General features: G+C 40.2%; 1 protein-coding gene across 2 annotated transcripts in view; it reads left to right on the forward strand.

Annotated features, from left to right (window-relative positions):
• Window positions 1-350: 350 nt before the first annotated feature.
• The window catches only part of MCC (MCC regulator of WNT signaling pathway), a 217,245-nt gene continuing 190,144 nt past the window's right edge, over window positions 351-27,451 (forward strand). The window contains exons 1-2 of one of the 2 annotated variants that reach the window (XM_065657621.1): window positions 351-553; window positions 19,862-20,109. In XM_065657621.1, coding sequence (XP_065513693.1) covers window positions 417-553; window positions 19,862-20,109 — 385 coding nt within the window. In that variant the 5' untranslated portion in view covers window positions 351-416. The remainder of the gene's footprint in view (window positions 554-19,861; window positions 20,110-27,451) is intronic. The other variant, XM_065657622.1, reaches the window with a different exon arrangement.

Raw genomic sequence — 27,451 nt, forward strand, 5'->3', positions numbered from 1 at the left:
CCCTGCTTTAGCCAGGCGGCTCACTCGGTGCCGCTGTGGTTTCTGGCCCCGGGAGGGTGGCGGGCGGAAAGACGGGCCAAGGCGGAGGCAGGATGGCGGCGTGCACAACGGGCGAGCGCGGAGGCTTCGTCGTCTTCTCTGCGCTCCGAGTGCAGGCGCTCAAGGGTGGCAGCGCGGCTCCCGGAGGGTCCCGGCCGAAGCGGGAGGCGGGGCTCCAGGCACCGGGCCAGGCCACTCCGGCCTCCGGCCGCGGCGCCCCGGCCCGTTGCCCGTCCGCCCCCGCGGGGCCGCGCCTGGGCTCGGCGGCGCTCCTCGCCCCCGCGTCGTGCTGCCGCTCGCACTTGGCAGGCGCGGCGGGACTGGGAATCCCGGGCGCCTGAGGCGGCCTCGCCTCCTCCTCCCGCGGAGCTTGGCGCATGATGGCGGCAGCCGCCGTGGCGGAGGTGAGCAGCGCCGGGAGTAGCAGCAGCGATACCTCCAGTACCGGCGAGGAGGAGAGGATGAGGCGCCTCTTCCAGACTTGCGACGGCGATGGGGATGGCTTCATCAGCAGGTAGCGACAGCGGGAGGAGGTTCTTTGCGCCGCTGGCGCGGAGCCCTGCCGTCTCTCCCCTCTCCTCCGCCGCCCGTGGAGCGGCGTCTCAACTTCTCGGCGAGTTGGAGGAGTTGGCAGCGCAGCCCCCGCCGCCGCCCGGCCGGACCCTCCGCGCCGCCTCCGGGGCAGCCGCCCCGCGGCTCCTGCCGCCGGCAGCGCCGGGGCCGGACCTGCGGGCCGCCTGCGCCCGCTGCTCCCTGCGGCGCGGCCAGCCCCAGCCTGCCGCCGCCGGGCCCGCACCGAGGGCGGCAGCCGGCCCGCGGCGAGTCCGCCCGCCCTGCCGCTTCTTGGGCGGCCGTCGGCTGCCGGAGCGAGGGGTTTGAGAGGGGGGCTCTGGCTGTGCCTCGGCATGGAGAGGTTTGAGGGGACCGAGAGGAGGGTGGACAAATACCGCCGGGAGGGCTTCCACTGCCACCGGGTCTGGGAGGTCCCGCCGTCTAACCTGGCTGGTTTTCACCGCTAGGCAGGTGATTTTTGCGACTAAACAAAGAAAGCTGGTCACAGGTCACCTGCGAGAACGTTCATACTGGTCTCCCAGTGTATCGAATGAGGCACGGACTCTCTTTAAGGTGTGAAGAGAGATATTTATTACAAATTCAGGCTTGCATTTATACTTGCTGTGATGCTTGCTCAAGCATTTGCTGTTTTGCTAAGTTAGTCATTACATACGCGATATATTTCACATTCCCACCAAAGCTGCTGCCATAAAAGCATTTTTTGGTCTATCAGAAGTTACCCCCCTGTCCTTGATGTATCAATGCTGTATCAGTCCCTCTGTCTTTGATGTATCAATCAGTACACAGTCATTGCTGCTTGTATTTTTTCACCAACGCTTGTTCTCACGCTGCCGACTCCTGCACTTTCTCACAGGCCCGATGTCAGAATACTGTCACATCCCAGATTATCTGATTTTACTTTTTAATACGTTTTTATCGATATCCTTGTTATCCAATCTAATTTAAATTCCTCTACTGGTCCCCAGTTAGTTTTGGGACTGTCACTCAGGCTGGTAGATTTTGAGGGGGAAGTGGTGAGCTTGTACATTTACAGTAGATAGTTGGAATTAAACCATAATGAAATGTTCATAAATCTAGATGTACTGGTAGTGTGATTTGGTCAGGAAATAGCCTTTGTTTGAAGGATATTTCTGGAGCTAGTCATGTGCTCTTGCACCATAATTTAAAAAGCAGTGAATTTATAAAGGCGAGATTTGCCAGAAATGGTGGGAACTTGCATTTTCCGAAAGAAACCTGTGCTAGTCACGGTTTGCAAGTGCCTCTAGAGAGCTGAGTTGGAGTGGGGAAGTTTCTAAGTCTGCCGTGGAACCTGAAACCTAAGAATATGGCCCTGCAAAAAAGGCTAAGTAAACTTCAATCCCCACTGTCATCTCTTTGGACCCCGAAAGTTGTTGAAAATCTGTAACAGTTGGCAGTCACTTTAAAAATACAATTTAAGGGTCATGTTATTTCTTGTCTAAACATCTCCCCAAACACTCTTTTCCTCAGTCTAAGGATTATTTTGACAGTTGTGGTTCTGAAATGTAAACTTTGAAAATGTATGCTTTCCAACCAGTGTGTTAAGATCGCTTCTCTTTCCATTTGCTTACTGTCTTCATGGAAATTATTCTAATGTCTGAAAAGTTAGGGCGTTCGCTTAAAGCATACACTCTCTCCTCAGAGCACACTCGCTGGCTGATCTGTACTGTGATGCTTTTCTGCAATGTAAACTCAGTAGATTTCTGTATACGTCTAATTTAAAGACCTTACTGAGGGAATATTAATATTTTAGTACTTCATATGGACAGTTGAGAGATACTACCATGATGCAAGCCACTCATTCTGAAGGACTTTTCTACATTCCCTAAGTTTTGTTCCAGATTTGTATTCTTTGTATTTCAAAACGGGTGTTTCTGAATGTTGCTTGAACTACACTGTTGAAAGCTTTGCGAACTCCAGGACGTGACTGAGGAAGGACAGTGGATTTCAGCAGGAAATGGAAATAAAGAGGGTAGTGGTTGAAAGTCCTTCAGAAGATGGTGGTTCCATTGTTGGAAGTTGCTTATACCTTGCTTCAGAAGGTAGTTGTGCCTTTAAGGCAGAACTGGTATGGTCTTGATCAGAGAATGTAGTATTATAAGCTCCTGTCTTCCCTTAAACTTCTGCGTTTGTGAGAAAGTAGTGAATGAATATATAACAAGTGATCTTTGGCACAAGAGGGAGTAATTTACTTTTCTTGACTTCATTAGCTAGCCTGGGTCGTCAGTCTTGTAAATGGAATGTGTTCCTTGCTTTGTGTAGTGTCTCAGTTTCCCTCATGGTCTGTTTTATGGCAATAGCTTATACAGGAGCAGACTTGCCCAGTGGTTTTTGGTTACATTTATAGTACACAGCACCATAGTGTAACATACAGCTCTTTCTGATTCGCGGATGCACAGTGTCCCTGTTAGAAGTAAAGCAACTGGGCTTTTATTGTTGCTGTCGTTTACAGTCTTAGTGTTTAGGTAATTTCATCTTTCTTAATGTAATGAATTAAAGATGAAAAAGTTACACCTGCTTTTACACTAAGTAATCTTGCCATTCTGTGCTTACTGTTTGTCTTGCTTTTTCTTTTTTATACAGGTCAGTTGCTTGGTTTTCCTGATCCCTTTTGCACTGCTTCCTTGGACTTCCCTTTGCTCATCTTTGAGGGCAACAATTTCTTCATTGCCTTCCTTGTAGCTGCAGTGGAGATGGTAGGCTGACTTCTACACATTAGGGCACCTTTTACAGTGGGTTAAACATTGCAATAAATGCCTGGGCATCTGTATAAAGAGCTGAAAGCAGAGTAGGTGGCACTGTACAATTGTCTGCTTCCTTGTGGACTAGAACTGATGATCTCTATAGCCTTCCACTAGCCTGAACCTCTTTTTCAGCACTGATTTTCAATGCAATGCATTTGAAATTTGCAATTTTGCAGCTGTTACTCAGCATAGGTTGTCATGTCTTTCAAAATGAGTATCCCTTCCCATCTGCTTGTGGGGTTGAAGCTTGGTCAGTCGTTTGTTTGTATAACACATTCAGCAGTTTGTTTATAAGATTTCTTTCTTTCCAACTCCAGAGCTGATATGAAGAGAAGATCTTTATTCTTGCAGCAAAGGCAGGCATTTTGTGTGCATGTTTATTTAGTTTATATTGCATGGGGAAAAAGAGCTATTTGCATTCCTAATGAAGTAGCATGGTGTCTCAGCTGTGGAAATGCTTTGTTGTGCATCAAGCTGTAAACCTCTTCAAATAATAGCAGGGAAGTAGAGGAGCAGCTGGAGAGGAGGAGCATGCCCTGAGATTAATTTCTGGCTGTCACCTGAGATACCGTTTTATTTTCAGGCTCTAAATAGTTAGGATGATATCAAAATGATAAAGCATAGCTGTGTACCATTGGTGGTTATAACCCAGAAGAAGCTGAATGATTGGGTATGAAATGCTAAACCTGTGTCTCTTAGCATTGCATTTGATATGTGCATATTGAAATTTTGCAACATCTCGCTAGGTGGAAGTACCAGGAAAACACAAGAGTTTTAACTTGTTGCTTTGTACTGAAAAGGCTTTTGCTTCTTTTGGGGTTAATATTAGTTACTTAATTATTTTAACATCTTGCAAGTGCTTGGCATTCTTCTGGTACTTCGACAGTGAGAGGTAACTTTATTAAAAAAAAACCCAACTACAAAGCAGTCCATGCTTAAGGCTGGATTCTGAACACTTGAGATCAGCTGGATCAGTCTTGCTGGGAGCAAAAAGCAGCTTTAAACAGTGTTTACAGCAGAACTTTGTTTTTGCAGCTGTAACTGGATCGAGTTGTTATTAACAAAAATCTGTTAACTAAAAAACCACTAATTGCATTTGTTTGTTTTGGTTTTTACTCTGGTTTGAAAAGCTTCAGAATCTGATGTTACAGTTAAAATTATAAAATACATTCATCTTTTCAGCTTCAGAGAGTTGATGCATTGGGGAGGACCCCTGCTGTTTTTTTTTTTTTTTAAGGTCCATGTATATGGCCTTGGTTGATGTTAGTGAGGAAGGTGAGAGCATGCTGGGTTTTTACAGGTGGTGAGCTAGATTAATGTCGTCTTCAGAAACTTAACTGCCTTGTAGCTTTTATTATGTGTGAATTGTACTGAAGTTCTATTTAGCACATAACGAATTTCATCTTTGCTGCAGAAGTCATGAAATGGGTTTCCAGATTATTCTGTTCTAATACTGCAAGGTCTAAATAAGGTAATTTTGAATCTACGGGAAATACTTTTGCTTAAAAAATGAGGCTATGAGCTATGGAGATAGTGGGTGACATAAAAATTGATTTCATTATTAAGTTACAAATGTGCTAGTTTTCTGATTTTAACTTGTAAGCATGGATAAGTAATTTCTAGGGTTATGAAGCAGGAAGGTAAAGCTAATGTTTAATTCAGAGAGAGAATTGTCATCATATTAACAACAATGAAGTGAAGTTCTGTTTGTAGAGTTTGTTTGAAAATACTTTCTTCTATGTACACACAATTATTTTACACTGGGATCAATGTCTTACAGAAGATGTCTGGTAAAAGTAGAGTAAGATGTTTAAAACTCTATAAACCTACGGATTTTGTATTGAGCTTGTACAGCCTTTTGAAAGGACATTCTGAAGAAGTGCCTGTTTCACTAGCCCTGTGTGGATTTGATCTGTTATCTGAGTGGTTTTAGTGGTACATAACTTTGGAAACTCAAAACCTTTGCAAGGCCAAGCTGATGCTTCCCATTTTGATGGGCTGCAGTAGTAGGGCATTGTCAGTTTTCTTGCCAAATACATTTTGGTACCTCCTCAGTGTCTCTGCATCAAGTGACCACATGCTATTAGAAAAGAAAAGGAAGTCTTTTCAAGAAGACTAAGTATGTATCTATTAATTGTGTTTTTAAGGGAAAAGATTTATGTTTCTGTGCTCTCTGTTACTCTCCCTCACAGCCACTAACTTTGAACTTTTGCTTAGTTGATTGCTTTTGCTGATGTGCTTGGACTTCTCTGCTTAACATTTAAAGAGAAGCACAAAAGGACCGATTAAATGAAAGGAACAAAATCAGTGTGGGTTGTCTGTGACCAGCCAAGTTGCTGCCTTGGTTGTTGTGCTGTTGGTATTTGCAGTATATGAGACTCAAAATAAATATGCTGTGTCATACCAGGTTAGTAATTCAGGTTGACATGCAGTTCCAGTTTTTGGTGTATGATTAAATAAGCTGTGTTTTTGTAGATGTGGAAGAATTGCTATAATCCAGATAGCAAACTAGTGTTTATGTAAATTTATTTATTAACTTGTTTGAACTAGATCTGTTTACAGGATTCTTGTTTTTTTTTTTTCTTTTCTTTCACTTTTATATAAGTAAAATAAGTACTCTTCAGAACTGTAAGTGCCCAAACTGATTGCTTTAGAATCTTCTTAAATAAATAGATAGAGAGTGGCCTCATAACTGGAAAACATTGAAATAAAAGTAATCTTTTATTTTTTAAAACATATGGTCCTTACGTAAAACACGTATAAGATGTTTTACTCTTTATTGCCTGAATGCAGGCTAAACTTTTCACTGATTGTAGTATAGTAGCACAGAATTTCTCCTGTTGAGTTTGACTTGATGGGTCTTCAGGAGATGACGTATATGAAACGGAACTATGAAATGACAAAAGTGCCTGTGACTTTGTGTTTAAAAAGTAGTATGAAACTTACTTTTTCCCTATGTCACCATTTAATTGCAGGGCGACAATAAACCCCCCCCACAAAGCCCTCTCCAGCAAGGAAAGGCAATAGGAGGAAAAGAGAGAGAGAGAGAAAGACTTGCCAGTTGGAAAAAAAACTTTTAAAATGCTTTACTAACGCTAATAATGAAATAGAGAAAATAATACAAAATATACAAAATATACAAAACCAATCTTGAATTTCCCGGCTCCGCCACTGCTCCAGCAGCTGCAGGGCAGGCACCTGGAAGTCCTGGGCTGGATCGTACAGCAAACCGGAACTGGATTCAGGATTCACTGGAACCAGGCCTCAGATTGCAGGCACGACAGGCAAGGTCCTCTTCAGATGCCGGCCATGGTTGAAGACAGCAAGACCCTCGTGACCTCCCACTTTTATATGGTGTATGATGTGGTTGGGATGGAATACCTAGTTGGTCAGTTTTAGTCACCTGTTCATCCCTACTTGCAAATACGCCCCTCTCACAGGACATGCGAAATTTATCAGCGACCTTGCATTCCGTTGCTTCTGTTTACAAAAACATGTAGCCAACTTCAGAAAAGTGTGGTTACTTATAAGAACTTAACTGAAAGGAAAATTCACTAAAAGAGAAACTGATCTAGTTTTTAACAAAACCAGGACACCTTAAAACAATCTTCTGCTACTTTTTGCCTTTCTTTTTTTTTTTTACTCTCTCCTTTAAAAATAGGTGATTATTGCAAAATGTTTGGAGTGAATATAGATGTTTCCTAAGCCTGTAATCTAACTTTTGTCCTTACAGCTGTTTGAAGGGGATACTGCAAACTTTAGGCTATAGCGCCAAATGAAACCACAAATCATGTTTGTACAAAGCATTCTCAGAGATCTTGTCCAAGCATCACGTTTTAAAATTAAGATATAAATTGGAGGTAGTGACATGAATGTCATAGAAGATGAGTAAATGATGAGCTCAGAACTGCACTGCACATTGTTATGGGGGTGGAAAAACCCACAGAGAAACTACTGGTGTGGTATAAATTGTGACAAACTTGTGAAAGGTCCTGTAAATAAAATAGGTAAATGAAACAAGTGTGTCGTATTTAACATAGATATTTAGTGAAAACTGAATGGATAGATACCAAGTTCCAAATTCATCAGTAGGGTCTAGAATTAAGGAAGACAGAAGTTTGGCCTTGCGTGGTTGCTCACCTGTCTCTCGTGCTACACTTAGGTGTGCAGAGGTGCGCTGTGGTAGTGTTGAGGTGGAACATTCTTTGTTCCCCAGGGAGCTGACTGCAATATGTCAAGGTCTTCAACCAGGTAAAGAATATACCTACTGCATGGCTATGAGGTTCTCAGGCTCCTCCTGTCTGCTGTGTATTTCTGTGTTTAGCCATGAATAATTTCCCCGTGTTGGTGGCAGTTGTCAAGCAGAGTGCAAACAACTCTGTTGATGAAAGAAAAAGGCCTTTTTTTTTTTTCTCAAAGGCTGTACTTACCAAGGCAGTTTTGACAGTGGTAGCCACAAGAAAACATATAGGAAAAAAACATGAGCAGGCTCTTCCTGTCACTGTATTTTCTTTCTTTAACTTCTGGTTATGCTCTGCTGTTATTAGGTTGTCTTCCTTTCACAGGTAGTCTCAGGACAACTAGGGGAAAAGTGAGCAGAGGTACTTAAATGGGTGTAATAATGTGGACTTAAAGTGTAATATTAAAATGGTGCCTCTTCTGAAATAAACCCAATATCTTGACTTTGCAAAAAGATCTGAACAAGGAGCTTTTCTGTCATTTGGTTCATGTATACACTCATAACCTCCTAGAGGCTGTTCTAACTTGGTAATTGCCTCTAAAATGATACTAAATTCTGTAAATTCACAAACATACACAGGCAGGTTTGTCAAAGATTTTATCAGCTTGCTATTAAGGACATGAAGTTTTACATACTGTACAAGCAGTTCTGGAGCCCCTTGGTGGTAAAACATGGGGTTTACCCATAAGATGATCATGTGTGAGCCCATGCAAATACATTCGGTCAGGATCTCTGAAAACTTAATTTGGGCATGAGTTAATATTCTGCATGTAGATGCCTTCTGATCCCTGGAGGCTATTCTGTGCTGGTTGGAAGCAGCATCAGGAGCAAAATGTATAAGTAGAAGCTGCTGTGAGTGCTCAGATGTCAGCAGATAAGGGAGCGATGAAGCCATATGTCCTACAAGCAAGAGGTTTAAGAACCTCTGTAATAGAACAGATGGAGAAAAACCCGATCTTTGAAGACTTGTGAGATAAGTAATACTGTGTTTCTAGTTTTGCAGGTGCTAGGGCTTCAAATTTTGAAAGCACTTTGGTCCCAGTGGTGTGCAGTCCTAAGTGTGGCCTCAATCCAGCTGTCTAACAAGCAAATATAATTTAGAAGCAGTCTGCAAAATGTCAACAAGATGAGGACAAGGCATTGGTTAGTCCTTGCGTTCAGCCTGGCTTTTCATTCTGCTGGGCTGTTCTTACCATGGAGTTGGAAAAGTCGTTAGACCTCAGTACAAGTTTTTATTCTCACTTGAGATCTGGACTAGTTGCTCTGTACTTTCTTTAGCCACCTGAAAGCTTCATGCAACTCAGGTTTAGGAATTGTAGCCAAAAAATGCCCGAACCTTGGTAAGACTGGCATTTGCCTTGCACTAGTTTTTGAGTGTGTCTTGAAAACAGTTTCAACTCACAGATTCTGTTTTTAGACTTAGTTTTATTTTTCATCTATCTCCATTAGGAAGCTGTCACAGGGTCTGTGATCCATGTAACTGAAGGAGTGCTTTTATGTGAATACAGCACAATACTTACTGTATGCCAAGTAAGATGGTGAGTGGAAGCACTATGCTGGTTTTTATGTGCCTGTAGTTGATTTTCTCTGTTTCTCTTGGGACTTGCCTTAGTCAGTGGTACCACAGTTGCATAGAATTTTGTTGGTTTTTAATCTTTCTCCTCCAGGGGTCCTCTTAGAGTGTCATAAACAGAAAAGGAATAAATTATGAGGGAAGGCAGGTGGATGGATACAGATGAAAAGCCAGAGAGACACCCTGCATGCTCGGTTTAGGATGAAGAATAAAGTATTGCATTGTTAAATATTGTGTCTAGAAAACATACCAAGATACAACATTCATTAAAGGCTTATATCTTATGTAAAAGTCTGTATTTGTTACAACTAATTCACAGAGAAATATATTTGAACTTGAATTTTCTGAACCTTTCCTGTTTTGAATTGGGTAGCTGTCCATTTCTTAGGTAAATATCAGACATGTGAGGGGGTATGATACAAGATTTTAGCTGGAACTATTAATGTTTTAAAGTTATTACAGTTGTTAGTGTGTTTGATACAGGTTATTGCATTTTTCTTTCCTCATTGGCATTAGTAATCTGAGAAAAGAGACTTAAGTGTAGATCTCAGGCTTCTTGTTTAGTGATGTTATTGTATGCTTTTTTCTTGGGAGCTTGATGTCCAGGTAGATTGTAATGGGGAAAATTTGATCATGATCAACAGTGAGTCACTTGAGAATACAATTGTCAGCCTTTTTGACCCCTTTGAAAGTTACCATCCAGTTAACTTGTAAGTGCTGAAGTTGTTTCTTATCTTGATTAATTTTATTGAATTTTATTAATGAGGTTGTTGCTAATAGCATGTTATTGGGATTATTGCTATAAGAGAATCGAACCTCTCTTTAAAGTCAGTCATTTGCCTTTTGTGGCCTTGGAGGGGAAAAGAAGTTGGTTTTGAACTGGGATTTCTTTGCTTTGTCTTTTCTTGGATTTCTTGGTGGCAATTCTGAAAGGTTATAATTTCACTGATATACTCTGTTAATCTCCTACCAAGAGTGGTGGGGAGCAGGGGACCTCACAGGATGCTTTGGTACCTGGCCTTTCTAGCAAACCCATAGCCCTGGGTTTATAGCATAAAAACCACTGGTGGCTGTTCCAGCAGCATGACTGGGAGTGCAGTAAGTGTTTGAATTTGTCTCTTTCATGTATGATTGCGTTTTCTTCTGCTTAAGGCCGACAAGGCAGTTAGCATCCTCCTTAGCCACTGTTGGTTAGCTCATATTTCTAATGAGCAAATTGCTAGATGTTTTCTGAATTAATTTGCCAAAACCTAAAGTTTGAAGTTAATGGCTGGGTTGACTGTTTTGGGAGGCACGTGGAGGAAAGAAGAGTTCTGTCAGTGGGTGGTTAACTCCTTATATGTCTTTTTCTCTGATTGCTTGTCCAGTTTCAGTATTTTGCTGACCATTGTGGATGGATTCTAAAACAATTTTAAAAATTCTTTGTCTTGGATTGCTGGGGTAGGATAGGTAGTGTCTGGGATTGATTCATGCCACAGGTCCTGCATGTTTTGATGGAGAGCAAGGAGCCTCACAAGATACTTGGGCTCCTGGCCTTTCTTTTGAAATATGCAGCCCTAAGCTAGGTGCCTGCACTCCTTATGAAATTAACTGGGAGAGGTAAGTGGAGATTTCACGGCTTTTTTGTAGTCAGCCGATGCTGCTGAATGAGTTTGTGCATTGTCCTGAAGCTTTGCTTTGTCTGCATTGGAATTTGTTCAGTCGAAGAGCTTCCCTGGCCGATAACTAGCTCAGTAAGAAATGTTTCTTTCCAGCATGCTCAGTTCATGGCTCTGGCCCATTATATGACTGTGTGACTTTTAGTGTTGACACAAGACAGTAGTAAGAAACTTGAGTTTGAGGTTTAGTTGTGATCCTTCTGATTATGTCTGCTTGATTTTTAAACACGGTTCACTCAAAAAAGCTGTGAACTAAGAAGCATCTCTAAAACATAATTCATGACCATAAAAATGGCATTATTCTTACTGTGTTTTAAGAGGTGTAAAACTACAGCAGAGGATTTATTTAGACCCTTAGTAGCTCGGATGGTAAAGAAAAGAGGTTAACAAGGCTAGTGTTGTGCCTAATGGTATGTCGTACAAAGAGTGGGCTTCAAATGGCATCTGAAGAAAAATAGCTACACCGTGGCTTTTCAAATCCACCTTATGTTTACTGTGAATGTCCACATGCCTCTTATAGAATAAATAGTACTTAGAGGGAATTCATCCTAGCATGGTGACTGTTCGCGTGCATGACCTTGTATGTTAATTAGCATACCTGTAATGATTAATCGTAATCAGGACATTTAATGTCTCCTTTCTTCTGAGAGTTTTTCTGCAGCAGTACTTTCTTATATTTGATAGAACAAAACAGTATTTATGTAGTATTAGCGGTTATTCAATTAAATCCCTTATGTAATTTTTAAGGGTAAGTTAAGTAACAAAGACCAGCCTACCCCTGAACAAAACCCATACTCCTGGTAGTTCCTACCATGTGGTAGAGTCTATAGGTTGAATTGATACTGTGTTGTAGCAAAATCTGGAAGTGGTAAGCAGCACAAGGGAAGGCACAGAATGGCAGAGATTCTGTTGACAAGCTCTGCTTCTCTGTTGATAAATGACCTTTGTTTGCCCGCTGCAGTTCTGTCTCCAGAGGTGACAGCGTTAGTCAAAACTGCACATGCTGTTCTCACAGGCCATGAGATGCAGTGTGTGTCAACAGTTTGAAGTAGAAGTTCAGAGTACTCTGTTTAAGCTGTCTCCAATGAGTAGAACGTGCATTTGTTGTGCCATCTGTAAAACACACGTTTCTGTTCTGGAAGTTCTCGCGACAGACCGGTGGTCTTGTCCATGTCTGGTGTGAGATGGAGGAGGCACACACACTGTGGTGGGAGGTATTGACTGTGGAAGGAGTCTTCCCCTGGCTTTCCCAGAAGGAGGAGTGGTGATGTAGGCTGTATGCCTGGAGTGGTGCTGTGAGGTGAAAGCTTCCGTGGCTGAATTATGCATAAATCACACAGGGATTTGAGGCTGGTGGGCTGTCAACCCTGTCTTTTTCGTGCTGCTGCTCAGCACAATGGAGCTGGGTCAGGCTGCAAGTTAGCTGTGAGCTGACAGAGCGGGCGTTGGAACATGCAAGGCAGAAAATGGAACTAGCAACGGATTTCAAGTGCAACAAAAAATTATCCCAGAGTATGGAAACAGTAATGGGAAAACCAGGGAAATGGTACCCAAGAAAGGGAGCCAGTGAGCTGTTGTTGGCTGATGCTGAGAAGCGTGAGATGTTTTCTTTTTTTTTTCCTTTTTTCTTTTTTGCTTTCTTTTCTTTTTTCTTTCTTTTCTTTTTTCTTTTTCTCTCTTTTTTCTTTTTTTCCTTTTTTCTTTTTTCTTTTTTTTTCTTTTTTTATTTTTGTTTCCAAGACTGAAAATACCAAATACAGTGAGATGATTCCTGCAAATAGGACCAGTAATAAATACCTTGGAAGGAAGGGGGAAGGATGAAGTTAGAGAGAACTTGAATTTTCTTCAGTTAGTTGTACTTGAAAATCTTGATGCAAGAGTCTTAAAGACGGCCTCAGAACTATTTTGCAGGTTTTTTTCCCTGAGATCTTCCAAGAGACAGAAATAACAGAAAGAAAAGAAAGATAAAATATCCTTCTTTTCTTTAAAATTGTAGTGGGCTGGGTATCAGTCTGCAGACAGACTATAACTAGCTGGATATGGATTTGTTGTGTCAAATCCATTTGATCTCCTCAGGCCTCGTAGGAGCAGGTAGTGGTGGAAGTGAAACAACAGATAACGTCTTGTCTTTATTAAGGCTTTTGGTATTGTATTATGATGCTTGTAGGCAAGCTAGAGAAACAGAGTAAGGGACAGAGTTTGGTTTGGTTTTTTTTTCAAGCTATACGTAGACATTAGGAGATACCAGTAATTTATTTTACAAATAGAAGACTGTACCAAATAGAAACTGGAAGGATGGCCTTGGCCAGATCAGTACTACAAAGGATTAATGATCTGGATGATATGATGATGAGTAAGCTTTCTAAAATTTGACATTACACTGAGCTAATGAAGATTAGAGACATGCTGGGGGATAAGACTGGAGTCAAAATTGGTGTTGACAAATTGAAGATATGGCTTGAAAAAAATCAGGTGAGATAAACTAGGGATAAGTATATGATAGCACATTTGGTGGTAAAAATGCAGGATGTGTGATTGAAAACAGCATCAAGCTGACCTGTTGTATCCCAGATTTTTGCTTATTTATATGATGAATTAGAAAACAAAGCAAAGGAAGCTGGAGACAGACTGCTTTGGGAATGGCAGGAAAGAGGACTAGAAATATAGAATTTCGAAGTTGAAAGTGACTTCATATCTGGAAGGAAGCTGATTGGTGGGGCAGAAAAAGTTGGTGATTTGCAGAAAATCTTTGTCTGGCAGAAAGAACTGAGCTACTTCTTGGAGGATTTTATTTGAGCTAGGTCTAAATCAAAAACTGGTGAAGAAACAGAGACAAATGTATGTTTTGCCCTGTCTCAACAGAGAGCAGCTTTAGAATTCCACGTGAAGCGCGTCTTATGAATTCAGACTTGTTGCCTTTGCTAGACCAAGTCCCACAAGGTGAAATTCCTGGGGGAGGGTGTACTTAAGGTATATGGAAGTCTTGGTCTTACTTGTTTGTTTTCAAGCTTCATGAAGGCAGTGACACCAGTGAAACCTGCAGAGGCCACGTAGTTGAAGCCGGAACATAGCAGACTGGAGAATGCTCAGCTGTGGGGGGGGCACTTCGGTTGGCATTCACTGTGACACGACAGCCTTCATTCGAACTGGATTTCTTTTTTTCTCTTTTGCAAAGGCTCACGGCTTCTTAACAAGAAAGCAAACTAATTTAGGAAATTTAGGAAAGTATTCAAATGTGAGTCGTCTGAGAAAAAAAACGGTTCCCGGATTGTTGCCAGAATCGTTTGCCTGCGGTTGCTCATAGAAAAGCTGGGGAACTGGTGTAATTCCATGTTTTCAGCAGTCAGCAGCTTGACTTGCTGTGAGAGTTGGAGCAGATGAGGCACTGCGAGAGGCCCAGAAACACATCAGTCTGTGTCCAGCAGCAGGTACTCTGGAGTTTGGTGTCTGCACCAGGGAACTAAATTAAACACACTCCTGAGGATAAAAGCGATTTAACTCCAGTGTTTCCAGTATGTATTTTATATCAGCAACTAGTTGTTGCTTCACTTCCTGGGGATGTTACAGAGTGCTCCATTAGACAGACATTTGCGTGTTAGTACTTTTTAAATTAATATCCCAAATAGATCACTGTTTGTGTACAGTACTGGTCAGGAAGTAACTCACAACACAACTACATGGAACAGGCTTTCTTATGTTGTTTGTTTACTCTACTTGGCTCTAGGGAACTTGAGTGCATCTTTGAATTTGACTTCTCTTCTTCAAAAGTATTTGTGTGCCTAGACTGCAAGTTGCATAAGCAAAGATTGAATGTTTCCCCACAAAATGTCCATACCTTTCTGGTGGCTGAAAATTTAAGTAGTTTTAAGTAAAGATATAATTCCTCTTGGTCTTATATAGTGGCTGTAGAACCATCCTTACCAGACTTTCTTTATGAATTTGGTAGTACATAAGATGGGAAAAGAACAGGAAAATTACTCCACTGGCTTGTTCAGTCTCAGAGCCAACCCCTTGTAGGTATTGTGCAGCATGCATGTATGCTTAACCAGGTAGTTTCCTGGGGTGCATTAGGAAAAGTGTGCCCAGCAGGTGGAGGGAGGTTCTCCTCCCCCTCTACTTTGCCCTGGTGAGGCCACATCTGGAGAACTGTGTCCAGTTCTGGGCTCCCCAGCTTAAGAAGGACAAGGAATTACTGGAGGGAGTCCAGTGGCGGGCTGTGAACATGATTAGGGGTCTGGAGTGTCTTTGTTATGATAAGAGGGACAAAAATATTTTAGAAACCCTTAGGCATAATGTAGCAAGACTAAGCCTAATACAGCAAGACTGGGCATAATGGAACAGAAACCTAACAGAGAAACAATAGCTCTATGAAGACTGGAGGTGAGGCAAAGCAGAACGTTCCACTAAATGAAGAAAGAGCTACGTGACTTTTGCTGAGTAGCAGCACAAAATGACAACATGTATGCTCAATACATTAGGTCAAGAAACTGACACTGGGGGGGCGCCAGGCTGCGGAGACCCCCGGGGATCACTAGAGACCCCTGATGAAGACTCTCGAATACCAAAGATGGACTCCCGGCAAAGGGCGGGGTTATGGAAATAATTTATGTTTAATGCATTAACTAAGCAGTAGAAACAAAGGTATATGCAATAGATATATGTAATAAATACCAAGAAGTGCGAATCACGTGCATGCTGGATTAGAAGAACGATCCTCCGAGCGTCTGGCGTGTTGTAATAAAAGTGCCTGCTTTTTAACACTTTCAAAACAGTGTTAAAGAGTCTTTTTTGCCGACTTTTCGATATCAGTTATGAGGGGAGACTGAGAGAGCTGGGTCTGTTCTGCTCTGCTCTGTCTGGAGAAGAAAAGGCCGAGAGGGGATCTTATCAATGCTTATAAATATCTCAAGAGTGGGTGTCGAGAGGGTGGGACCAGACCCTTTTCAGTGGTGCCCAGCAATAGGATGAGGGGCAACGGGCACAAACTGAAGCATAGATGTTCCAGCTGAATATGAGGAAAAACTTCTTTACTTTGAGGGTGCCCGAGCCCTGGAACAGGCTGCCCAGAGAGGTTGTGGAGTCTCCTTCTCTGGAGACATTGAAAACCCACCTGGACACATTCCTGTGCGATCTGCTCTGGGTGAACCTGCTTTAGCAGATGGGCTGGACTAGATGATCTCCAGAGGTCCCTTCCAACCCCAGCCATTCTGCTAAGCAAAGTAATAATCAGAACCAGATAAAAGTGAGTACAGCGGGGAGTGTGGCTGTTCTAGAAAAGAAAAAGGCTGTTTTGGTGTCTAAAAGAAGTTTCACTCATTTTAAGTTTGATCTGCCATTCGTTAAAAACAAACAAACACACAAACCAAACCAACCAAAAAAACTGAATTAAAAAAATAACAGCCCACTAACCCTTTTATTTTGTAATTTTTAGGGTATGCACAGGTATGTTTAACTGCCCAATATTATTATAGCATGCAGTTTGTATGACAATATTTTTGTATTTAGTTTCTCTTGGGATAGAAAACCTAAATGTTTGAAATTGATATCGAGTTACAAGGCTCGTTTTGTAATCATTAGAGAAATCCCATGTTGTAAAATGGTTAGGAGGAATTAAGAAGATGGGTGTGTAACAATTCTTGAAGGATTGTTGTGGTAGTTGGATGGCTAAATAATTAGAACAGATTGTGACAGACTAACCCGATCTTTTCCTGTTAAAATAAGAGTTTCTTGTGACAGCAGGTGTTCAGCTTTACAGCTTCCTTAGCTTTCTTTCTGGCTTTTTTCAAAGTTTAAGTATTATTGACCTGAAAGCTGACATGTCCTTAAAACCTGCTATGTGGTACTTTTTTTTTTTTTTTAATATGCTTTTGCAATGAGAGTGAAATTAATTCAAGGTTAGGAGATACTTTTATGGTCATCTTGATTTTAAAAGTTGAATCAAAACAAGTGGCTGGGTTATTTTATAAATAAAGCTATTTTCATTTTAAAAAGAGGATTCTTCGGGTTTTTTTATTAAGCGGAAAGACCATATCTGCAGTAGAGCTGTCTGGTGTCATAATCACCAGTTGTGGGATTTTATTTTGAGATGCTTTTGAGACAGTTTTTTTTTAAAGCAACTAGAAGTTCCAACTCATTGTGCATCTCAACTTGTAGGTATTTACATGGCAAAACTTCTGCAGGTCTACATGGGAATGTTTGTAGAATTTAAAATGAAAATTTTCTTCTTCATTTAAAAATAAATATACTTTTGGTATTGTTTGTAGATGGCGATTAGGAAAAATCTTGTAATTTCAGATTGCATGATGCACTCCAAGTAAATTAAATCTATTTTCAGTAGTACTTGTGGTCCTCAGTTCCTCAAGTAGTCTCCAATTAATTTTTTTGTAATTAATTACATTTTTTCTCATGCTTCTGTAGGTTGCTTCAGGCAGTGTCCTCAGGCTGCAGATGCTACAAATGATACTCAGTTCGCATCTGAGTAACAGGAGAGAAAGCTGAGCACCAGATACCAGTTTGGAGATGTCCTCTGTGGGCTGTGTTGAGATGGAGGCTTATGGTTGTCCCAGAGGGGGCCACGTAAAGCCAGTGCCACAGCCTCCTCCCACTCCAGGGTGGTAAACGGTTCTTCTGGGACTGGGGACATGGACCTTTGTCCTGGAAGCCCCTGGCAGAATCGCTCCACACTGCTTTTCCTGATACTCATTTTATAATTATCACTCCTCTGGGGAGTCCCTCAATCTCTGGTGGTACATGTGATCTGTTATAAGAGAACACGAGTAGCCATATCTTAATCGTATCTGTCATTCCCCTTGTGAAAATTTGAATGCTTTGTCATCCTTATTTTTCTTTGCAACACCCTTGTGAGATTGGTTTGTATTGTTGTCTTAATTTTTAAAGATGGGCAACTGAGCTGTGCTAAGATTTATTTATTCATTGATGAGATTCAAAACTAAGAGCAAAACTCTGAACAAAATTTTAACTGCAAGTATCGATTGCTTACATTTAGCCTTTGTAATGTAATTTAATTCTCTTATAATGAAGTTATTTATTAACAAAAGTGGAGAGTTTACTTTATTTTTTTGCTAAAATACACGGTCATAATGTAATTGTTATTATTACACTCCACTTTTACTGCAAACATGTCTGCCAAGAAGTCTGTTGGGGCAGCTCTGGAATTCCTGTGGAGAAGAGCTCCACCCGATATACAGCTGTTTTCTGTAGAACAGCTGTACCTTGACTGTGATATTAAATTACTTCAATGAAACCGTTAATGCAAGAACTTTGGATATTTCAGTGTATCATGTTTTCGTAGAAACCTTCTAAATGATGTTCCGATATTAGTAATGAAATAATAATATTAAATATCCTAATAATTCACATAATACTAATGTCATTAAACATTTCCTTTAATTCCTCCTACACAAAAGTTTAATGCAACAGAAAATAAGCAACACTTTAAAGAGGCCATGGCATATTCATGCTATTTGTGGTATGAATCAGTGTGGTAGTATTATGCAATCCAACTCAGAAAGTATTTAAGAAAAGGATAGCAGGAAAGAAATAGCAAAATGTGAGAGTGGCAAATCAGTGAGGTCTTTTTATTTTAACTCTTGAAGTTAGAGAGAATGGAACACCAAGTTTTGATAGTGTAGAGCAGCTGTTGCTTCAGATCTGACTGAATGTGATTAGTTGTCATTTGACAAATATGCATCTGCCTCCCTTCAGCTGCCGCAGAAGTTGTTTCAAGATTTTCTTTCCTTCTCTCTTCCTGTGCCTCTTCGTCTCTAAAGTGAGATAGGGCTAGGTGGGGAGGAACGGGAGGAAAATAGGACAAAAAAGGGTCTTTTGGTTCTCCCTTTTTTTGGTGGCCAAGTCTCTCCGAGTAGCAGCAGAATGAGGCAGGCCTGAGTCTATCAGCTTTGTCTCCTGCTGTTTATGGAAACTATGAGTATCTGGAAGGGAGCAGAGGTGATTTCTCTGTATGCTCTGGAAGATTATTTGGTCTGGATTTACAGTTGCACGGTTGTGTTTGCCTAAGAACAGCATTGGGTTTTTAGGGGTTTACACTTTGAAAAAAGATAGTATGAGAATATCTTCCAAGAAACCCTCCCTTTTCTGAGGTGGTGATTTAGTTTCTGATGCAGCAAATGACCAGGGAATTTCACTGAGCTGCACATCTGCCACTGTTTGAGAATATCAGGTGTTTGTCTAATAGACCACTTACATTCATATCCAATTCACATCCAATACCTTCTTTCCTGCTGTTCCTTTTTTTTTTTTTTTTTAAAATCAAGCTGCTACGGTTCAGAATTCTTTCAAAATACTTAGTCTTACCTCAGCTTTGAAGAAGAAAAAAGAGTGATGGGAACATAACCCCTCAGAATATTTTTCTCCTGAGACTAGTGTTATACCTAAGGTATGTTCTTTGCACAAAATAGAAGATTACATGGGTCAGAGTTTTGCTCATTTTTTTGCCTGGATTTAAGGTTATTTAGGGTTATTTGCATGCTCCTTTCCTAAGAGCACAGCGTACAAATTTGTATCTTCTATGTCGATTTAGTTGCAGCTGTCTTTTGGGCACTGCCAGATTATTTCTCATAGTACTGCCATCCTCACCCTTTTGTGAGTTTCACTAAACAATTGGACCAAGCAAACTTCTTGGATTCAGCAGGATTCAGCCTTCCCTTTTGTCCATCTCCGCTAGAAGAAATGTTAATAACAGCAGGAAAAGAGAGATTAACACTTAAAAAAAAAAATGTTCCCTTCTTTACCATAGCCTTTCTGTGTTGTAATTTCTTGCCAACCTCATAGTTCCTTTGTTGGATTGACCAAAAAAAAAAAGCTGGCTTATTGGTTTTCAATGTCTGTGCTTTAATGCATTTCCAGATTAGAGTTAGTATTCCTTTTCTTCTAAACTAAATTGTTGTTCTTGTTTTTTCTCCATTCCCACTTCTCCAATCTTTATTCCACTTTCTTCCCTCCTCTGCCCCCATTTTCCCTCTAAAAATATCCTTAGGAATGACTTGCTGATGGTGTGCCGCCAGCTGAATATGGAGGAATCTGTCGCGGAGATCATGCACCAGCTGGGAGCAGATGAAAATGGAAAAATTTCCTTCCAGGATTTTAGTCAGTGCCGCATGGAACTGGTACAAGAAATCAGGAAGGAGGAAGTGGAGCTTACTGTGATATCGGATGACTCTTGTAAAAAGAAAAAGTTAAGAGATAGGATAACTTCCTGGCCAACTAGCAGCAATAACAGTTTAGGTAGGTATGTCTTTTAAATGTTGTGTTGTGTAATTTAACAAAAGATAAACACCGGCAGTTTTGCTACCAATTTTACTGATGTCAGGATTTCTCCTAAAGGGCTTTGAACATGCTGTGGCATAAGCTGGTCATGTGTTAGAGTGCCGTCATAACTGGTATAGTCTGGTCACCAGTATATATATAGACTAGAAGGTGTGCAGAACATCCTCCTCTTAAAACGTGGGTTGTACAAGACAATGATCTTTCCTGAAATGATGAGATCTGTGGGGCTCAACTGGTAACTGATGATCCAATGAGCTGTCTCTTGTCTCTGAAGCTGGGACAGTTATGTAGGTAGAAACATTAAAAATTAGGAGAGAAATAACCTTAGTCTTTTGTCTTTTAGATGTAATATATTGTAGGAATATGGATGCTTCTTGAATGCTTTAAAAATCATTCCACTTAGTTGGGGATCTGGGCTGGGTATCTGGAACTGCCTTGTGATGTAGAGAATACAAAAATTCTCCTTTCCTTTTGCCCTCTCTCCACCCAGGGCCAGGAGAAAAAAAAAAAAAAAAAAAAGAGAAAGACCTTGCCATGCCATCTACACGAACATGGGATGTAGAAGGGGGTGTCTGTATCTTTGAGTCTGGCCCTTGATAGCACTATAATCAGTTGTCGTTAGAGCAGAAATTTTAACACCCACAAAGTGCTTCTTTTCACTCCGTAACAGATTCAAGGGACCAAAGGACACAGCTTATGGTCAAAAATGCCAAAATGCAAGGTACTGTGGGAGAAGCTGGGAATGTTGTCAGTGCTCTAGCTCCCTACAGCAGCTGCATACTAGCTAAACATGACCCTTGGCCCATGACCTAGAATGAGCCTGCATCCATGCTTCGGGAGGCCGTAAACCTCTGATTGTATTTAGTTCAAGCTGCGTCTCCTCAACCTTTTGCTTAGACTATGTGAACCTAGAATTTTTAAAAATACTTTTTTAATGAGAGTTCCTCTGTTAGTCATCCCAATAGTCTTTCTTTCCATGTGCCCTACATTAAGTTAGGAATATTTTTTACAGTCAAGTATACTTTATACATCTTGCTGGAGAGTTTGCTTATCTGTGTTCTGGCTCCTCATGTAACTGACTTGTTCACAGAGTCCAGTTCTCTCTGACCAGGTTCTTTTAGATATTCCACACGTGAAGGGTGTCATGTTTGACATCAGATTTACTTATTTGAAGATAGCTGATGTTACATGAGATTTCTGATTTAGCAGAGTGATACAAAACATACTGAAAACACAATACAAATTTACATTACACGTTAGCAGAATATAGCAATTGCAATACACAGTTCAATCACAATACCAACGTGTTTCCCATTACCAGGCTCTATAATCACAGAACGTTAGGGATTGGAAGGGACCTTGAAAGATCATCTAGTACTATGTGTTCACCATCATGACACTGGGCATCCTCAGTGTTGCTGGGAAGACATATGCAGGTTAAGGTTAGCTCAAGCCCATTGCTCTCTTTTAAACTCTTTTGTTAGTCGTTTACATTATTATAGTCTTTACGTTGATCTGAGCCACATACATACACCTCCCCCACATTGGCCTTTGGTTTTTGCACTTGTGCTCCTGGTTTTTGTAGTTGTCCTGCCTTGACGCTTGCAGGTTCTGTAAGACTTTTTAATAACTAGAGAACATATAGAGATGCTCCCCCATGTAAACAAAAAATAGAATGGGAGGAAATAATGAGTGTTTAGAATGCAATTGGGTTTTATTTGATTGTAAATGAAAACTATTGTGGCAGCCACGTTCAGTATATTCTACAGATCTTTTTTTTCAGAGTCAAAGGAACACTACTGTAATGTATTTCTGTGATGTAAACATTGCACAGAGTATGAACCTAGTGAGAGCTGAGGAACTGTACTTGCAGTCAAGTTTGAATTATGATCTGCTTCCATGCTTTCCATGTCTTTGAGTGCTCACATATGTACTCAGTGATCAAAGAGTCGATTGTGTTATGTTGGCTGTTTGCTATTGCTTTCTAAACATTGTTTAAGACAGGACATCGTGATGTGCAAATTCAAACATATAAACTTGGTAGATGTTCTTTTTTTGTGTATCTTTTTCTTGGACAGGGAACACTGGTTTTAATAAACATTATTTTCAAAGCTAGATAAAGGGCTTTTTTCAAGACTAATTTCTACATAATGTGTGAGCTGCTGATAATTCTTGAAAGCTGTTATCATGTGTCCACGTGGGGTGCATAAATTACAAAATTTCAAAATTCATTTGACTATGTAGCAGGGGTCCTGGTGATCTGCAGAAAAGGAGTCCAGCCTCTGTCATGGATGTTTTTACAATGCAAGTTTGTATATAATTGCACAGAGGTTATCAGTCAGACAGCATTTTGTGCAGGCTTTTCTTGTAGATGTTCACAGTGTCTTAACAAAAACATATGCATATATCTAAATAAAATATTATCTTTGCTACCTATATTTTTTGCTAGCAAAAAATGTCCTAGGAAATAATTACGTCTAAATGGCTAAGGAATTTTGTCTCGCCCATTATTTTTATCACTGATAAATTATTCTAATAATTTTGCCCTACTTTGCCCAACAAATGTTTCTGTTCCAGTGTTTCCAGGTGGGATGCAGATATAGGGAAACTGCTTGACTGTTTTAGTCAAGGTACAGGACTCAGTTTTTCTAATTCCCAGTCAAATGTGTACTCAGTAAGCCAAAACCACATCCATATCTACCCTCTTGACAATGAAATGAGTGTGTAGATTTAAAAGTTTAATCCTTTATTCAAATGCGTGAAAAAGGACATTTTCCAAGTTGTTAGAATGATGCTTTTTGCTGCTTGGATATCCACAACTCAAGACTATTAAAATGTATTGTAGTTCTTTACAGTATTAATGTCAATGGGAGCTTTAAAAATGGTTTGCAAGTAATAACCATTAATTTTTCTATAAATTAAATGGAATGTGAACTCTGTTAATACTATTCTGACATTGTTTAAAATCTAATAAAAATGAATAAAATAACTTTCGAAAGTGTTGCTGGAGTCTTGCAATGACCATACACCACCTGACACTTTAATATATAATTTCAGGAGGAAATACAGAAAGAATGTCAGTTAGTGATCAAATCTGTGGCTCCTGTTTCCAGTTAGGGAGGCCGAAAGCCATGATGTGTACAGTAAATCCGTGTGAATCATCTAGTGAGTGATGGAAGGGGATCGCTTGGTGAATGAGAGGCTGTAGTACAGCAGAACTACACTTCTAATGATTTAAGGCGAGAAGTTGCGTGAACAGTTGTGGCTTCTGTCAGGTTTTCAGTGTTACATAGTTTGTATGTCTTATGCAAAAGCTAGAATTAGAATTACTTATATGTTGTATAGGTTTGTCTAGTTCTTTACGGGTAATTAGCAAATTGCCATTTTTTTCCCCATGATAAAGAGTACTCTCTTTGTAGTACCAACATTTCTGAGGATGAGCAAGAAATGGTACTGCTTCTTAATAAATTCTTTCTTTAGATGGGCATATGGTCTCCTGTCCAACTGAGAACTGCATGTACTTACTGATGTGATTTCACATTCTAGGTAAATAGTTACGAGTACCAGAGGCATAAGTAATCTATGGCTGTAGGTTAGTAGTAATTAATTCATAGCGAACTCCCTCATTCCCTTTACTGAAAAGAATTCACTTGAAATTTTGATGTGATGATTTATTTAGATGGTGGATCAAGCATGAGAATTAATCAAAGGAACAGTAGAAATTCAACCTCAAATAACAGTAGTGGGTAAACATCAGAGGCAGGCCAGTTGGGGCTGAAAAATCATTGCTTTTGCTTTGCATTAGTTCCGTGTTTGATCTTACTGCAAATAAATTGCCTTCAAGAAACTAGTGCAGAGATCAAATTTATTTATGCTATAATTAATTAAAAACTACAGGGTTCATATGGACTCAAAGATGGGGTGCAGATTTTTGTGAGACTTACGAGCAAAGTTTCACCTTAGATTTGTTTGACTGGAAAAGCTGTGAATATCTACTGTGCCAAATTCGACTACATATGAAATTACGTTAACTGTAAGTGGTTTATTACGTTTAAATATTCTTTTGATACTGCCTGCCGTCTTTGTGCAAAGCAGCAGATTATAGGTAATTGTTTGTCTTTAGAAGCATAGAGTGCTACATTCTATGAGCAGCAGAACAAATGAACCTGGATTTCCAAGGGATTTGTGATTGACAGCTGACTCATCTTATTAAAACTGCAGTATATAGTATACGTTAAACACCAGTGAATCTACAAAGGCTGGAATTCATCCCTACAGAATGGGTTCTCTGGTGTCTGATAGGGCAACAGACTTGGTTGAGGCTTTCTTATGGTTTGAATATTTGTAAAATGTTAGAACAGATAATCTGTGTTATACCAGAGGTTATTCTGAAAAGGTAGCCTGTCTCTTGGAGTAGTGAAAAAGACATGGTTAGAGAAGATAATAGGAATTGGGTGAGCATGTAATGATGCTTCCCTATTAAATTTCAGTTCAGGACTTTGGACTAGAGATGGTTGCACTTGTTCGCACATGTGTTGCCTCCTGCCATGTGTATTACTGTCTTACAGAACTGAGTCTTTGAACCCATGCTGGTTTTTAGTATTTGCAGCCAGGAGTAGCAGAGTTTACTTTTTCGTTGTAGGAGAAACAAATTCTTTTTGCTTTGCCTGAGTTTCCTGACCTCCTTCTTCCATTTGTGGGATTTTTTTTTCTCTTTTTATTTCTTTTCTTTTTTTTTTTTTTCCCCCCGTAGTGTGTCTAATCAAGGTTGAGCATTGCATCACACGGTGTTATTTTCCTCAGCGGGAGCACTAATAGTGTCTGTCATCTCTGTACATTCCATAGAATTAATATGTTTGAGACTATGACACTGCTGTCATATGTCTTTGAAATTACCAAATAGCTTAAAAAATTTGAGGGAAGGGGGAATATAGACAGACTGGGGGGCAGAGCATGCCTGTGGGGGAAATGCAGGAAGCTACACTTCTTGATAGCTGCTGCTACCTAAAGTTGATAGAATGGTTGGCCCCGACAGAAGCATGGAGCTGGAGCTGGAGCCTGGTCCTTGGCCACCACGCAGCTCTGCAGAGCACCACAGCTCTGGCTTGGTCCAGAGTAATGTTACTGCACAGCCAGTGTTGTGCAGGCTTCTTGGTCAATTCCAATGGCAATACATGGAGCTGTGGCTTGACATACGGAGTGTGGAACTGGCTTACAGCATCACTTCATCACTTTCGTTCTAGTTCATGCTCTCTACACAGACTGTGATAAGCTTGAGAAACCAAAAGGATGCAGCTGGGATTTTCACAGAAGCCATGCGTCGTTTGACTTGGGGATGAGCAGATCCCACTCTCAAGCTTTTCTAAAACAAAGGTTCCCTCTTGGCAAATTCCTGCTTAGCCTCTCCTGACTTATGTGGTGATATGCTTTTCAGCCTGCCCACTTATAATAGAGCCGGTGTAGATCTAACATATTATGGTTCATAAAACAGTGAGCAACAAAATGACAATGACAGAAAACAAATGCAAGATGTTTTGTTTGTTTGCTTTGGTACACATGAATTGAAGTCAGATCCAAATTGAGATTCTTTTGAGTGGAAGATAATCTGGGGAAGGAAGGTGATCGTTTACATATAGAAAAAATTGCCATGTGGAGAAAATAACTTTAAAAAAAAATACAGTGTATACAATACAAATACTGTACTTGAAAGGTGTGTTGGAACTTCATCTAGCCTCGGTATGATTTCAGGATTTATGTGCCCTTTTTCCTATTACTATATACACCTCTTTTTACTGACATAATTAATTTCCAGGGAAAAAAAGGATTATTGTCTCCCTGACTATAAACCTCAAAAGAAATATTAGATTGAATTCCTAAGTGCAATGCAGTTGTTAGACATAAGTGTTCTGGCAAAATTTAGTTTGGTAATTAAACAACACCTGAGTTCTGGGAGACTTTGATTTCCAGACTGTTGATAAGTCATTCCCATCATCCATTTCTTGTGTCTGAATAGACAAAATGGTTGTCATGTCTCAATGATAATCTTAAATTATTCCATATTCAAGGACAGGCATATGAGGGTGTCATGGATACTGTGATTTTTTGTTTTCTGTTTCATCGTTTCCTTTATGGCCAATGCTGATCTGCTGGGAAGTACTGAAACCACAATATTTTACAGATTTGCATTTCTACATTAATTGAAATAAATTTGATGAAGGTCATTTGGCTGAAATTCCACAAATATTTGTTAGTATGCATGGCCTGGGCTTCTGGTTTATCAAGCCCAGCTTCCTCCTCCACAAAGCTGTGTTGCATGGCTGGGAAATTCTAATGAGATAAACTTTTTCACTAGACATATCACTAAATGTCTTAATTTCTCAAGACTTTATAAAGAATGAGTTACCTGATACAAACTTTGATTGTCTACTTTGTGGTTTTATTCTTGGCAAGCTCATTCTTTTATGTGTTCTAATTTTCATGTGGGCATTCAGTTTATTTCTTATGATTTTACGTAGTTTTTATACTTGGTAAAAATCTACTTAGAGAAATAAGTCATTGAGTGTAAAAAAACCAAAACCTAAAAGCCTAGAAAAACTGATGCTAACATTACTTTAGTTAATGAGAGTACTGGTTAAGTTTCTAACTGTTCTAATTTCTTTAAAGGTGCATTTAAGAATCTCCCAGATTTATTATGTATTTGTACCCTGTAGTGAGTTCAGCAGCACAGAATTCCTGAATTCTGAATGCACAAATACGAGGATACTTCAGTGAACCTGAAATACAGGTGAGGTTTTGTGATGATTTGAAGAAACATACCAGTAGGATGTGAAAACATTGTAACTGTAGTTCAGGGAAACAGGGGAGGCAAAGTGTGAGCTGACTGCACTTGCTGTACATACTACACTTACACACCTAAAACTGTACATGAGCCTTCAGTGGCTGTTATGAAACATAGCTGGAGAAGATTTATTTTACTGAGTTACATCTGTAAGAGAATTCTTGTATGTCGTATTAGTTTCATATGTTCTCAAACGAAAATGATTTTACTCTTTCAGTCAAATTTTGGCTACTTTTTTGATTTGTTCTTTGCCATATTTCTATGGCAAAAACATTATGCTCTATTAGGTCATTTGTTAGATAGTGATGTGTATTTTTGTGATCTCTGTAATGCACGTGCATTGTATCGTATGTTCCTAGTACTAGTAAAGGCATATAAAATGCTGTTCATGCTCCTTCAAAGTATACTTGCTTATCTTGGCATAATATCAAAATGTTCTGGGACTTTTTGTTCTTTGAGGAA

Source organism: Caloenas nicobarica, chromosome Z (genome assembly GCF_036013445.1).
Source record: "Caloenas nicobarica isolate bCalNic1 chromosome Z, bCalNic1.hap1, whole genome shotgun sequence".
Taxonomy (NCBI): domain Eukaryota; kingdom Metazoa; phylum Chordata; class Aves; order Columbiformes; family Columbidae; genus Caloenas; species Caloenas nicobarica.